Raw genomic sequence first — 14,076 nt, 5'->3', positions numbered from 1 at the left:
GCAGAGACCTTCCTCATTCTGTCTTTATCTGCACCAACCTGTGTGTGAATCAGCCACACACCTCTTCATGTAACCGGCCTGTTAAGATGGGTTGGATATAAACAGCTTTTGATTTCAGTAAATATGACCTCCTAATGCTGCACATTCAGCAAATGCCCATTTTCAGTTCCTTAAAACCTATAAAATGTTTGGAAACTCTGTTGTACATAATAATGTGGAACAGTGCATTTTGAGTTTTTTATTTTTTAATTTTTATATATTTTTGGTTTGTTCAATGAAATTCGACTGATACCCTAACGGAACCGATTTTGGAAACATTATTTTAAGGTAGAAAAGACTCTTTGGTGCTGCTTTAAAGGGGTGATAGAATGCAAAACAGATGTTACCTCGTCATAGTTGAATAACGACGGTGAGTAACTAGGACATACATAGAAGCTCGTTGACACCTCTTTCCAAATCTCAAATTTAGAAACTGCCTCTGAAAACAGGTGAATCTCAACAAAGCTGGAAGCTGACGTCAGGATCCCAAATCCATCAATCAAATAGTCTTTGTCACGCCCCACATTAGCAGAGGCTCCACCACTGACCTGAGGTCAGCTTAGCCTTCTGAATCTAGCTAGGTCATGCCGATCTCCAGAGGTCCGCTATTTAATTACTAAATTCACTTCTGAGACTTTTTTATGCGAGAAATCAACTACGTAGAGGTCAAATATGGGCCGTTTTATGAAAATTGATGGCTACTTGCAAATTTTGTCCGACTGTGTGTGCAGGATACGTGACAGCGGCCGGTGCTGCCTCGCCGCCCGGCGTGTCCTACTTCATAGACTCGCTGTGAGCTAGCTGGATCTCCGTCACGAAGGGAAGCCCGCGGCGCTCCATACCCGCACAAAGTCACCGTTTCTGGGTTACTGGACTACACAATGCCGAGGCCCTGATGGAGCTCCAGGGCCTGCAGCTAGTCGCTATCTTTACCCATAGGATTGAAGGGACAGTAGCAGCTAACGAAACCCCTAATGTTCACAAAAATGCATTAAATTGAAATCGGACACCATAGTTAGCTTTATAAGACCTTGGGGTAGATGGTATATAAGTGGCGTGACGAAATTCAAACTAAATATACTCTAGTTATGCCGGCAGCTGGCAGCCAGCCAGCTCCGAGCCCCCGTCATCCAGTAACCGAGAACCAGTGACTTTCTCTGGGTATGGAGGCTGCCGTTTTCTCGTCAGACTGTGTGGAGCTCCTAAAGTCCAACACGTCTTACCAAATTTGCAATTAGCCATCAATTTTCGTAAAACGGCCCATATTTGAGCTTTATATAGTTGATTTCTCGCTTAAAAAAGTCTCAGAAGTGAATTTAATAACCAAATAGCCGACAAACAATTTATAACTTTGCAGTGTCTGAAATATGAGACCTGCTGTCTCGTCTCCAATGTGTTTTTATGGGGTTCCTCAACCAATCAGCTCGCAGCTCATCTAAATATTCATGAGCAGACCATATTTGGAAGAAAAGCTCTTGTTCCAAATAGAGCCATATTCACAGGGTAGTTAAGGGCCTAATAAAATAGCATTCGGGCAATTTTCAGCCCAACCAATGTTCCATACCCTATTAGGAGACCTTAAGGAACAGTGAGATACCCTAAATAATCACTCTATCAGCCCTTTAACCACCGTGTGTCCTGTATGTGTAGAATGACTCACGGCGATGCACTGCCTCATGATGCACGACTGCTTCATGCGTCCCGGCCCTCCGAACTTCTTCATGTCTTTGCAGAAGTGACACTCGCCGCACTCGGTGCGGAGGCACGCCTCGCACTTCCTGCATCGCGTCCGCCGCCGTCTGGCTCCCGACGCGCTGCGATTGGACGGCAGCTTCACCGCCGCAGACGGCCCCGCCTTCGGCTTCGGCCGGTTGGCCGCCCGCTGCTGGAAGACACACAGAGACACAGAGACACGGTTAGGGTCAGAGACACAGAGACACGGTTAGGGTCAGAGACACAGAGACACGGTTAGGGTCAGAGACACAGAGACACGGTTAGGGTCAGAGACACAGAGACATGGTTAGGGTCAGAGACACAGAGACATGGTTAGGGTCAGAGACACAGAGACATGGTTAGGGTCAGAGACGGTCAAACATGTTTAAAAAACAGAAAATAAAAATGAAAAAAAAAATTATAAGGGGGAAGGAAAGAAGAAAGGAGGGACGAAATAATGGAGGGAAGAGACACACACAGAGACACACACACACACACACACACACACACACACACACACACACACACACACACACACACACACAGAGACACACACAGAGACACACACACACTGTTTGTGACTTCCTAACATGTATTTTTAGTCTCTTCTCTTGTTGCCATGACAGAGGTGTAAAGCGTTACAGCGAGTCTTCTTCCAGCAGGAGGAGAGGTTACCGTGGCAACACGTTTTCCTCGCCGATGGCAACTGTTAGAAAAACCAAACTGCTGAAGACGATAAACATAATCTCTCAGCAGGCGCCGGCAGGACTCAGTGGGAGAGCTTTACTGACGGTTATTCTATTAGATTAGACTATTGATCCCAAATTCAGAAAATGTCACACACACACACACACACACACACACGTCAGGAATGTGGGACCAGTTCCTGAGAACAGGAACGCTGACTCAGCATCAGAGAGGAAGTCACCAGGCTCCTCATTGGCCGATCATGTACAGCCGGTTAAACACAAATGAAAGTGTGACTGTCTTCAACAACAACAACAACAACAACAAACAGAAGATGCTGTTTCCAGCCTCTAGAATATAATAATATAATAATATGGAGGTTTCCCATCCCATATTCAACAAGGGGGTGTCCTCCTCACAGCCTGCGGCCCTAGTGGACCCTGTTCTCAGATCTGATGGCTGGACTTCTTCATCGTTCCGTGTAGTCTTGAAGCTGTTTGAGCTATTTATATCTGATCTGGTCTGACTTCAGTCTTCCACCGTGCTGATAAACACTGTGATGTCTGTCTGTCTGTCTGTCTCTCTCTCTTTCTCTCTGTCTGTCTCCCTGTCTGCCTGCCTACCTGTCTTTCTCTCTTTCTCCCTGTCTGCCTGCCTGTCTGTCTCCCTGTCTGCCTACCTGTCTCTCTCAGTCAGTCAGTCAGCCTGCCTCTCTCTCTCTCTCTCTCTCTCTGTCTGTCTGTCTGTCTGTCTGCCTGTCTGCGGGTCTTCTACCTGCAGACATCAGAAGCTGCTTCTCTCTGGTAACAGCAGCAGTAATCTGCTGAGTCATGTGTGCTGTAACAGCATTATTCTGCTGAGTCGTGTGTGCTGTAACAGCAGTAATCTGCTGAGTCGTGTGTGCTGTAACAGCAGTAATCTGCTGAGTCGTGTGTGCTGTAACAGCATTATTCTGCTGAGTCGTGTGTGCTGTAACAGCAGTAATCTGCTGAGTCGTGTACTGTAAGTGTGTGCAGTCATACATCAGGAATGTGGGACCAGTTCCTGAGAACAACCCTGACTCGGCATCAGAGAGGAAACCTCACATTGTCTAAACTAGAGCTGTAATCAGGCCCGACCAGGCCCGAGCCCGACAACTACGTTGATTGACAGCTTTTTAAAAGCCAGAACCAACCAAATGTGCGCACGCACACAGCTCTTTCGCCAAGAATGAGTCATTTATACATTTTTTAACATAATTTATTCATGACTAACGGAGACTAACGGAGACGTGGAAGTTGGAACAAAGAAATAAAATAAGTCCTCCAGAGGCCAGCCTCCATTTCTCCTCCTCAGCATCCATTTACACACTAATCCACACACATCAGCTGGAGCGCACACACACACACACACACACACACACATACATTTATAACTTTATTTATTTTATCTTATTTTTGTATTTATTTATGTATTTATGTATTATATGTTATTATTTCATATATTTTATATATTTTATTGTATATGCTGCTTGGAATTATTTATTATTAACAATACCTGTTTTTGTATTTGAAAGCATTCAGTAAAAACAATAAAATTCTCAACCAATCAAACCCGACGAGAGCAACGCGTCTTAGCCAATCAGAGGCGCAGTAGGGCGGGACATTCCTTCGCCATCCTAGGAAAGAAAATGTCTCTTCCCGGGAGGAGAACGGTGTGTTTTGGACCGGTTTAACCGGGCATCAACCCTGATTTAGAGTCCATTTAGCTCGGAAACATTTAGCTCGGTTCAGCTATATAACCCGGGTTTGTGTAGGAGGGTTAAAAAGACACATTTATAACCTTTCAGCTCGACTGGAAACAGAAAGTAAGACGAGCGCGAGACGTAAACGTTAACGTCAACGGCTGAGAAAACCAGCATTCCGCCGTCACCTTTCTCTCTTTCTTTCTTTCTTTCTTTCTTTCCCACTTTTACAACCACTCTCACACAGAAAGGAGGAAACATGATGGAATGAAGCCGCTCTGACCTGCTCGCCCTCGGAATCATACTCCTCTTCGTCTCCGCTCAGTGACAAGGCCATGGCCGCTCTCCCTCTCTCTCATCGCTCACTAACAGCGGAGAAAACCAACATGGCCGAACTAGCCTCGGCTCCTCTTCCCCCTCATGTTTTTGTTTCTTCAATAAACTTTATTACTCAACTAGGTACAAACACAATGACAAAACACAATGACGTAAGGAATACGTTAAATAGAAACTAACATGAACTAAAATTGTAAATGGAAAATAATAATTTTATAAATGTAAAGTATTTAATAAAGAAATGGTGCTAACTAGCAAGACAATTACTTCATCAAAACACAAAAAAGCCATTAAAATTGTGTTTTCAATTTATTATAATTGCTGACTGACACACACACAGACACACACACACACACACACACACACACACAGACACACACACACACACACACACACACAGACACACACACACACACACACACACACACACACACACACAGACACACACACACACACACACACAGAGACACAGACACACACAGACACACACACACACACACACAGACACACAGACACACACACACACAGAGACACACACACACACACACACACACAGAGACACACAGAGACACACACACAGACACACACACACACACACACACACAGAGACACACACAGACACACAGAGACACACACACACACACACAGAGACACACACAGACACACACACACACACAGAGACACACACACACAGAGACACACAGACACACACACAGAGACACACACACACAGACACACACACAGAGACACACACACAGACACACACACACAGAGACACACACACAGACACACACACAGAGACACACACACAGACACACACACACAGAGACACACAGAGACACACACACAGAGACACACACACACACAGACACACACACACAGAGACACACAGAGACACACACACACAGACACACACACACAGAGACACACAGAGACACACACACAGAGACACACAGAGACACACACAATTTGTTTTTGCTTTTTCCAACATTTTAAATTATTAAATTTTTCTTCTACACATTTTCAACGCTTATTTCTACGTCCCATATTTTCTGATATAAAACAAAAATTGAAACCGGGTCAATGTGACCCGAAGTCAACACAAGGGTTAAGATCCTTCTTCTCACCTTCAAAGCCCTCCATAATCTCGCTCCTCCACACCTCTCTGAACTCCTTCAGCCCCACGCTCCATCCCGAACAATCCTCCTCTTCCTCACAGCTTTCCACTCCTTCTGCCCGCCTGTCCACAATGGGGTTCAGAGCCTTCAGCCATTCTGGTCCTCGCCTCAAAACCAAGGCGCCATTCTGATGCTACCAAGCCATCACCCGCCATTAGCATCCCATTGACTGCCATTCATTCTGACGTCACTTTGACAGAGAATAACTTTACATCTGAAGAGTTTAAAGACTCTATTTGTCCATTGTTTATTTCTAAAGAAACACGACAATGTATAAAAGGCTCCATTACCTTGTAGCTCACGTTATGGCTCCGTAGCAGACGTTTTTATAAAAATAGGCTAACGATTGGGTCATAACCACGAGACTTACTGTCTCATAGTAGAGGAATTACCGTATAGTACAGGAGAAGCTCTCAGGCAGTTTGGACTTCCATTAGCTGTTTAAGTTTAATTACTAATGTTAACTATCATTGTAGTGATCAATAATTAGCCTGTGTCTATGTTATCTCCTTACATATACCTACGCTCTCCGTCTCTGCTAGATTGGGAATGATTGAGATTTCTCTTGGCACAGCTACCAGAAGACTTCCAACTTTCAGACAGGTTGCTCACGTCACATCTACGTCTTCAAGCTCAGTTGGAGGCTGCTCAGTAACGCTCAGCCATCACCGGGAAAGAGACTTCACTGGTCTCCGTCCAGAGACACGGGACCTGCTGGTCCAGTTTATATACGTCTATGCTCCAAACCCACCTTTTCCGAGAGGCCTACCCCACACGATACACTCTCCATCCAAATAATTGCTTTATTTTAATTTTTCTATCTCAATATTTTAAATGTGTTTGTTTTAATTATATTTGCCTTTTTAACTGTATTTTTGCTTGTTTTCACTGTAAGGTGACCTTGAGTGCTATGAAAGGCACCCATAAATAAAATGTATTATTATTATTATTATTATTATTATTATTATTATTAGTATCATTATTATTATTATTATTATTATATTATTATTGTAATTATTGTAATTATTATTATTATTATTATTATTGTAATTATTATTATTATTATATTATTATTATTATTATTATTATTATTATTATTATTCAAATATAGCCTGCACTTGTGGTTACAAACAGTCTAAGGCAACCCTTTCAGTCGCCTATATGTTTTCATTTTCTACCTGTAATGGTCTATATTTCTGGACTGTGTGGGACATTTAATCAGCTTTACATCAACAACACATCACGCTCTGGTGTCTGCAGGCTGTAAGGGACGTGGGAAGTGCAACAGGAAGTGCTGATTAACAGGAAACACGAGACAGTTCTCTCCAAACTCTCCTTCAGTCAGTTTAACCTCAATACAACACTTAGAAAATACATAAAAGTGATAAAAAGCTCCAATATTCTAGAAGAACTGAATTTGGGTTCACAATAAGTTTTGGCCCGCCAGCTGTGCACCAAACCAAGAACACAGGAAAGGGTTTTTTAAACTGAATTACCTGACATTCACAGCAGAATATGGCAGATTGGAGATTGGATATATATATATATATATATATATATATATATATATATATATATATATATATAGAGAGAGAGAGAGAGAGAGAGAGAGAGATAGAGAGAGAGTTTTCATATTCAGGCTGAGAAACAGGTTGTTGTTAATAAAAATATCTTTGTTTTGCTTGATTTGCTAAATTCTATGATGTCTAAGGAACTCTTGTGATGACTTTTGTAGGGCTGCATGTCAACAAAAATGCGACAAAAAGTGTACAAACATGTCGGAAAAAGCAACAAATTTACAAAAAGGAGAAAAATGTCTGAGAAAGCCACAAAAAAGTCGGAACAAACACAACAAAAATTATGAAAAAAGCTACCAAAATGTTAAAAAAAAAGTGACATGCAGTACCAAAATCACGTCAATAATCTCTCCATATCTGGCCCTTGGAGTGATTCTTATTTTCCAGTGTGGCCTTCTGGGAAAATGAGTTTGACGCCTCTGGTTTAAACCATTTACATTCTTTTTTTCAAATGCTATAAAATGAAATAAAACACTAAAAATTTAAAGAAAGTAGAGATCAGTAATTGTTCTTGCGGAGAGCGTTGCAGGGAGCCATCCATGTTACTTTTTGTTTGATAATTTCGTTTTAAAACGATTTAAACGATCGTTTAAAAAATTCTTTTGAAACTTTTGAAAATGGACACCAAGAGGGATAACTAAAAAGTTCTCTGTTGCAGAGTTAACTTTAGTGAATGTGAAATCACAAAGCCTTTATAAAGAGAGTTATGATATAATAATATTATCATAAAAACCATCTTCGTACCGAGACAGGAAGGTTTCAGTAGATATAATGAACTAAGTCTGTATAATTTTCAGTGAATCCAACAACAGATGATGTTCCTATAGTAATGCACGAGTGTAAACCTAAATGTGAGAGCTGTCTGCAGCTGGCTCATATTTCATATTTCTGTGTGAACAGTTTGGATCTTATCTTAAAAAGGAAGAAGACAACGCAGCCTCATGACGAACTGCTGCAGTGGATTGTGGGTATTTTCAAGTGTTTCCTGATAGATAGTGGGGGTCAGCTGCTGCAGAAACTTTCCACAGAGTTGTAGAGTATTTGTGTGAGTTTTGTGTTTATTAGATGGGTTTAATCTCCGTGGAAGGAAGCTAACTACCTGCACGTGCTTCCCCCCCCCCACCTGCCTGCCTCCCCGAGCCCCCTCCCGCGGCTCAGGACCCGGATTGTAACTTTATTTGTCTTGGACAAACTTTGGGAATGAGTTTGAACGAGCACTCGCTGCAGGCGCTGTCATGGAGGAAGCTGTACCTGAGCCGGGCCAAGCTCAAAGCCACCAGCCGGACTTCGGCGCTGCTTTCCGGCTTCGCGATGGTGAGTGTGACCCCCCCCCCCTCTCCGGTTCTTCGGTTTTTATTTTAGGTTTTAAAGTAACTGTGGCACTATGTCCGCGCGCTGTGACGCAGATGGTTGTTTTCAGGCTGCGGGCCCGAAGCAGGGGCGGAGCCAGATGTTGTAAACATCCGGGGCTCTCAGCCCAAACCAGGGGGTGGGGTGGGGGTCCATGCAGTGGTGTTGTAGTGGGTATATTGTACTGTATATGTATGGCTTATATGGGCCAGGATGGGGGGGGGAATATTATAGTGGGTCAAAGACCTAATTTCCTGCATTCTGACACACTTGTATGCAACAAATAACGTGGAAATCCCTTTATTCAGCCTCTGCAAAGTAAAAAAAACACAATAATAATGCAAAGTACATTGTTGCGTGTCACTGGGCATTTTTAAGCGGGTATATGGAAACCCTGGAGCTTTCTTAGAGGGTATACTGGGTATAGCTGCATATCACCTAGACTACACCACTGGGTCCGTGTGCAGCAGCTCTATTAACTATTTTCTATGTTTTACTATTTAAACTTTCAACGTGTTTGTGTTAAGTTAACTCTCGTGTTGTCTCCCCGTCGACCTGCTACTTGGTGTTTTTTTGGGTCGAAATTTCAACATTTTGTTGGGTTTTTTTGACACTTTTCTCGATGTTTTTGTCGCTATTATTAAAAAAAAAAATGTTTTTTTTAACATGTTTTTTGTCACTTTTTCAGATATTGTTTTTGTCACTTTTTTCAGCGTTCTTTTGTCATAGTTCAGATATAGAAAGTTTCCGTAAACGGGCCAGATTTGACCCGAGGTCGACAGGAGGGTTAAGAAGCTTTTTTTTAAACGTTTTTATCGCTTTTTTGACACTTGAAATGTTCTTTTCCGACATTAGTCGCTTTTCTTCAGGGGGGGGACACGCAAAAAACCTGCTGCGAGAAGGGGGCCAGTCATGTACCAGAGATCAGAGATCAGACTAGTTAGAGCGTTTTGAGGCGGTGTGAGAGTTCTGTACAGGAAACAGGAAACAGGAAACATCACTGCCTCTATCTCCATGGCAACACAGTTTTATTTCTACAGCACACTTCAGCAGCAAGGCAACTTAAAGAACTTTTATATTAAACATTAAAGAGACACTGAGACACACACACACACACACACACACACACACACACACACACACACACACACACACACACACACACACACACACACACACACACACACACAGACACACTCACTCACTCACACACACACATACAAACACACACAGACACACACATACACACTCACACACACACACACACAGACACACACACACACACACACACAGGAGTTTGGCTAAACTAGTGACAGTCATGTTGCTGTTGTGTTGGCAGCTTGCGGCCCTAGTGACAGTCATGTTGTTGTTGTGTTCCCAGGTTGCGGCCCTAGTGACAGTCATGTTGTTGTTGTGTTCCCAGGTTGCGGCCCTAGTGACAGTCATGTTGTTGTGTTGTGTTGGCAGGTTGCGGCCCTAGTGACAGTCATGTTGTTGTGTTGTGTTGGCAGGTTGCGGCCCTAGTGACAGTCATGTTGTTGTGTTGTGTTGGCAGGTTGCGGCCCTAGTGACAGTCATGTTGTTGTGTTGTGTTGGCAGGTTGCGGCCCTAGTGACAGTCATGTTGTTGTGTGTTCCCAGGTTGCGGCCCTAGTGACAGTCATGTTGTTGTGTTGACAGGTTGCGGCCCTAGTGACAGTCATGTTGTTGTTGTGTTCCCAGGTTGCCATGGTGGAGGTGCAGCTGGAGCGCGACCACGACTACCCCCCCGGGCTGCTGATCGCCTTCAGCGCCTGCACCACGGTGCTGGTGGCCGTGCACCTGTTCGCCCTGATGGTCAGCACCTGCATCCTGCCCAACCTGGAGGCTGTCAGCAACGTGCACAACCTCAACTCCGTGCACGAGTCTCCGCACGAGCGCATGCATCGCCACATCGAGCTGGCCTGGGCCTTCTCCACGGTGATCGGCACGCTGCTCTTCCTCACAGAGGTCTGTCTGTCTGCCTGTCGCTCTGTCTGTCTCTCTGTCTGTGTGGTACCTATCACTCTGTCCCCTGTGTGTTGTGCTGCAGGTGATGCTGCTCTGTTGGGTGAAGTTCTTACCGCTGCGGAGCAGCAAGGATGGAAATGGCACCATCAGCTCCGGCGAGGCGGCTGCCATCGCCTCCACCTGCATCATGGTCCCGTTCGGACTCGTCTTCATCATGTTCGCCATCCACTTCTACCGCACGCTCGTCAGCCACAAAACGGACCGGCAGATCCGCGAGCTGGAGCAGGTGATCCAGCTCCAGAACCAGCTGGACCACCGGCCAGAGAACGAAGACCTAAAGCCACCCATCCACTTCGCTTAATCTGCACCCGCTCTTATTCTGAAAGCTTCGTTTTCTGTGTGTATGAACTAGGCAAACACGCCAAAAAACGGCTACAAAAACGCAAAAAATGACATTAAAAAGATGTCAACATTTTTTATGCTTATGAACTGTGCAAATATGCTTTTGTTTTGATAATGCATGTCCACACATAGTTTTACCTTTCACTTCAGCAAGGACTTTTATTGTGAAATCTCTTCTGAAAGCTTTATTTTTTTATGCGACACAAACGCTAAGAAATAGCGAAGAAACTTTGCAAAGATGCTTTTTTTGGGATAATGCATGTCCACAAACTTGTATATCTTAGGGTATTCTATAGATTCTTTGGACAACAACGATGTAAGGGAGAAAGAAAAGAGACGGAGGGACAGAGGAAACGGTTCAGAGCTTGTGTTTGGTGTTTTAAATCTTTCTTGTGGCAGAGATAGAGGCAGTGATGTTTCCTGTTTCCTGTTTCCTGTACGGGACTCTCACACCGCCTCAAAACACTCTAACTAGTCTGATCTCTGGTACATGACTGGCCCCCGCAGCAGGACACAGGGGGGAGTTTCTACAAAAGTTGAGTCTCTCAACTTTTCGCTGTATGTTTTTTGCCTGTCCCCCCCGCAGCCTAAACACACTACCTGCTGCTAGCCTTGTCTGTACATATGGATGTTTCCCATAAACATAAACATAAATATATTCTGATCTGATTACAGCAAAGACAACGTCAGCAGTATTGATGGCAAAATAGGCTCCAGAATATTTCCTTCTGGATTGACAGGTGCAATATTGAAATGACATTTATATCTGCATTTATGTCAAAACCTCGAGACTTTCAAACATCAACATGTCATTTGTTAAATGTATTTGTGTCTAAATGACATATAAACATCTTTTCCTATTCTATGTTGCCTGGAAACGCTTCCAACACGCTTGCGTGTCGTTTGAAAAATAGGCGTCGGTTCTATTTCTAGCATGCACGCGTTTTGTGAGACGTGCGTGTCATGCAGACAGTGTGCACGCTCTAACCTGTTACCATGGGAGCCCAAATAAAAACGGACACGCCACACAGCTGACACGCTCACGCCACACAGCCAGTGTGCAGGAGCCCTTCTACTTCCTGCTTTGCTCCCGTCAGAACTACTACAGCCACTCATAGGCAAAATTTACAGGGGGTTACAAAACTGGCCAGTGCACCCCCCCTGCCCCCAACCCCCCCAAAAAAAAAAATATAAATTCCCTTTACATAAAGACATTTGCATCATAAGTTGATGCAGAAAAGGCAGAAATTGTTGCAGAACAATTCCCCAGAATGCAGGAAAAGAAGTGTTTGATGCTCAAAATTTCTATTATGCTCAAAGGTGGAGATCTCAAACCCCCCCCCCCCCCATGTTGAACCCAAAGTTAGGCCCTTGCATCCACTAGAGGGCGCCGCCACTAGAAACTAAATACAGGTCAGAATGATGCTGGAACAAACCACTTATGAGGGAGTCCAAAATCTTCCTCTATGCAGGAACAGAACCTGTAACTATCAGCACAGATGTTCATATTCACGGTGTGGATTGTGTGACTGAAGTATCTGTTATATCTGCATGATTTAAAGGCCCAAATTTTCTTTTAATTGATGAACACACGTTTATACTCACCGGACTGAAAGGTTTTTATTCCCCTTCCTGTAGCTACTAGCCGATGGTTTTCAGTTTTCTGGAAAAGATGTATAGTGTCAAAAAAGTGACTGTGTGATTTGTTATGCTTATGAACTGTGCAAAGATGCTTTTTGTTTTGATTATGCATGTCCACACACTTGTATATCTTAGGAAAGTAGTTTTACCTTTTAACTTGACATTCAGCAAGGACTTTTATTGTGAAAAGCTTTATTTTTTATGCTTATGAACTCTGCAAACACCCTGAAAAGTTACAAAAACACAGAAGAAAGCGACACAAAACGCAAAAAAATAGCGAAGAAACTTGCATGTACCTGGAGCTACCAGCTTCCTCTCGCCTCGCCGATGTTTTTCAGTTTCCTGAACAATTGTGTGTGTGTGTGTGTGTGTGTGTGTGTGTGTGTGTGTGTGTGTGTGTAAAAAAATGTTAGTCAGGAAGTGATTGTGATGAACCAATGGGTTTGATTTCTAAAGGAACAGCCAATCAAGTTATTAAAGACGAGTTATTAAAGGCAGCATTTTGCGCCTGATGATATTTTCCGGTAACGGTTAGCTGGAGTTGACGTTGCTTTTGTGAAACTTTGAATCCATAAGAGGTTTTATATTATATTATAATATATTGTTACAGAGCAGCACGTGTTTGAAATGTTTGTACTTTTACACTTTGTTTAAGTTCCAGTTTTTTTTGTTTGAAATATAATCTTTTTGTCCTGTGGCACTTTGAGGAATAGTTTAAAGGTGCCGTGCCACACGTATATTTCATGACTTTGTGGTAAAGTCTGAAGTTCTACCATGGACTCTGTAACCTTGGTTACCTTGTTTCAAGCCATTCTAGCGTGGTTTAGAAAGCCTGCAGGAAGACTCAGCTCGATTTGTGCCAGTTCTCATTAATATTCAACAAGCTAAGCTGCTTGACTCTGATTGGGTAACAGCTAGCCAATGAGAGCCTGGCTATCAGCATCCTTTACCCAGCGCAACTGGGCGAGCTCATGAATAGTAATGAGCTCAGGCAACGCCACGTCAGACTGACCAGCTTTGGTAATTGGTCTGATGTCTCCGCTTAGAGCTGACAGAGGAGGGAGCAGTTCATTTTCACATTCACCACATAACACCAACACATACGGACCGGACGTATTTCAAACAGTATAAGGACAAACGGTTTTGTGTGGCAGGGCACCTTTAAGTTTCGTTGGACCATTTTGTTTTTAGCTCCGATACCGAGTCCTAAATCTCTGTCTGCGTTTTTCTTTCTTCTCTCTGTCATCTAAAGAATCCGTCACACACAGAAACCTCTCTTTGTTTTTAACGGTTTTTCCGCTTTTAAAAAAATGTTTTTTTTTTCAATGTATGTGATGCTTTCCGATGTTTGACCTTTGACACTTTTTTAAAACTTTTTTTTTTTATATTTTGTTTGATTTTTTTTCAACGTTTTTGACATTTTTTGACTTTTTTTTTCTGGC

The 14,076-nt window shown here is 43.2% G+C and overlaps 2 protein-coding genes and 1 long non-coding RNA gene across 6 annotated transcripts in view; 2 read left to right on the top strand and 1 right to left on the bottom strand.

The window, feature by feature from the left end:
* Positions 1-4,582, bottom strand: part of kdm2ba (lysine (K)-specific demethylase 2Ba) — a 19,212-nt gene extending 14,630 nt beyond the window's left edge. For 3 of the 4 annotated variants that reach the window (XM_031316984.2, XM_031316986.2, XM_035999005.1), the window contains exons 1-2: positions 4,446-4,582; positions 1,700-1,924 (exon numbers count right to left, since the gene is read on the bottom strand). In XM_031316984.2, the coding sequence (XP_031172844.1) occupies positions 1,700-1,924; positions 4,446-4,499 (279 nt within the window). In that variant the 5' untranslated portion in view covers positions 4,500-4,582. The remainder of the gene's footprint in view (positions 1-1,699; positions 1,925-4,445) is intronic. The other variant, XM_031316985.2, reaches the window with a different exon arrangement.
* Positions 1-13,436, top strand: part of LOC118494618 — a 23,751-nt gene extending 10,315 nt beyond the window's left edge. The window contains exon 2 of the long non-coding RNA XR_004896736.1: positions 13,348-13,436. This is a non-coding gene — a long non-coding RNA (uncharacterized LOC118494618). The remainder of the gene's footprint in view (positions 1-13,347) is intronic.
* LOC116062327 (calcium release-activated calcium channel protein 1-like) lies at positions 8,252-13,436 on the top strand. Its single transcript, XM_031316993.2, has 4 exons — positions 8,252-8,567; positions 10,325-10,591; positions 10,674-11,124; positions 12,775-13,436. Exons 1-3 carry the CDS (start codon positions 8,454-8,456, stop codon positions 10,950-10,952), a joined length of 660 nt encoding a protein of 219 aa, XP_031172853.1. The 5' UTR covers positions 8,252-8,453; the 3' UTR covers positions 10,953-11,124; positions 12,775-13,436.
* Positions 13,437-14,076: the final 640 nt, after the last annotated feature.

The sequence above is a fragment of the Sander lucioperca genome, chromosome 2 (genome assembly GCF_008315115.2).
Source record: "Sander lucioperca isolate FBNREF2018 chromosome 2, SLUC_FBN_1.2, whole genome shotgun sequence".
Classification (NCBI taxonomy): domain Eukaryota; kingdom Metazoa; phylum Chordata; class Actinopteri; order Perciformes; family Percidae; genus Sander; species Sander lucioperca.
The sequence above is the reverse complement of the archived record's forward strand: the minus strand, read 5'-3'. Positions and strand labels throughout refer to the sequence as shown.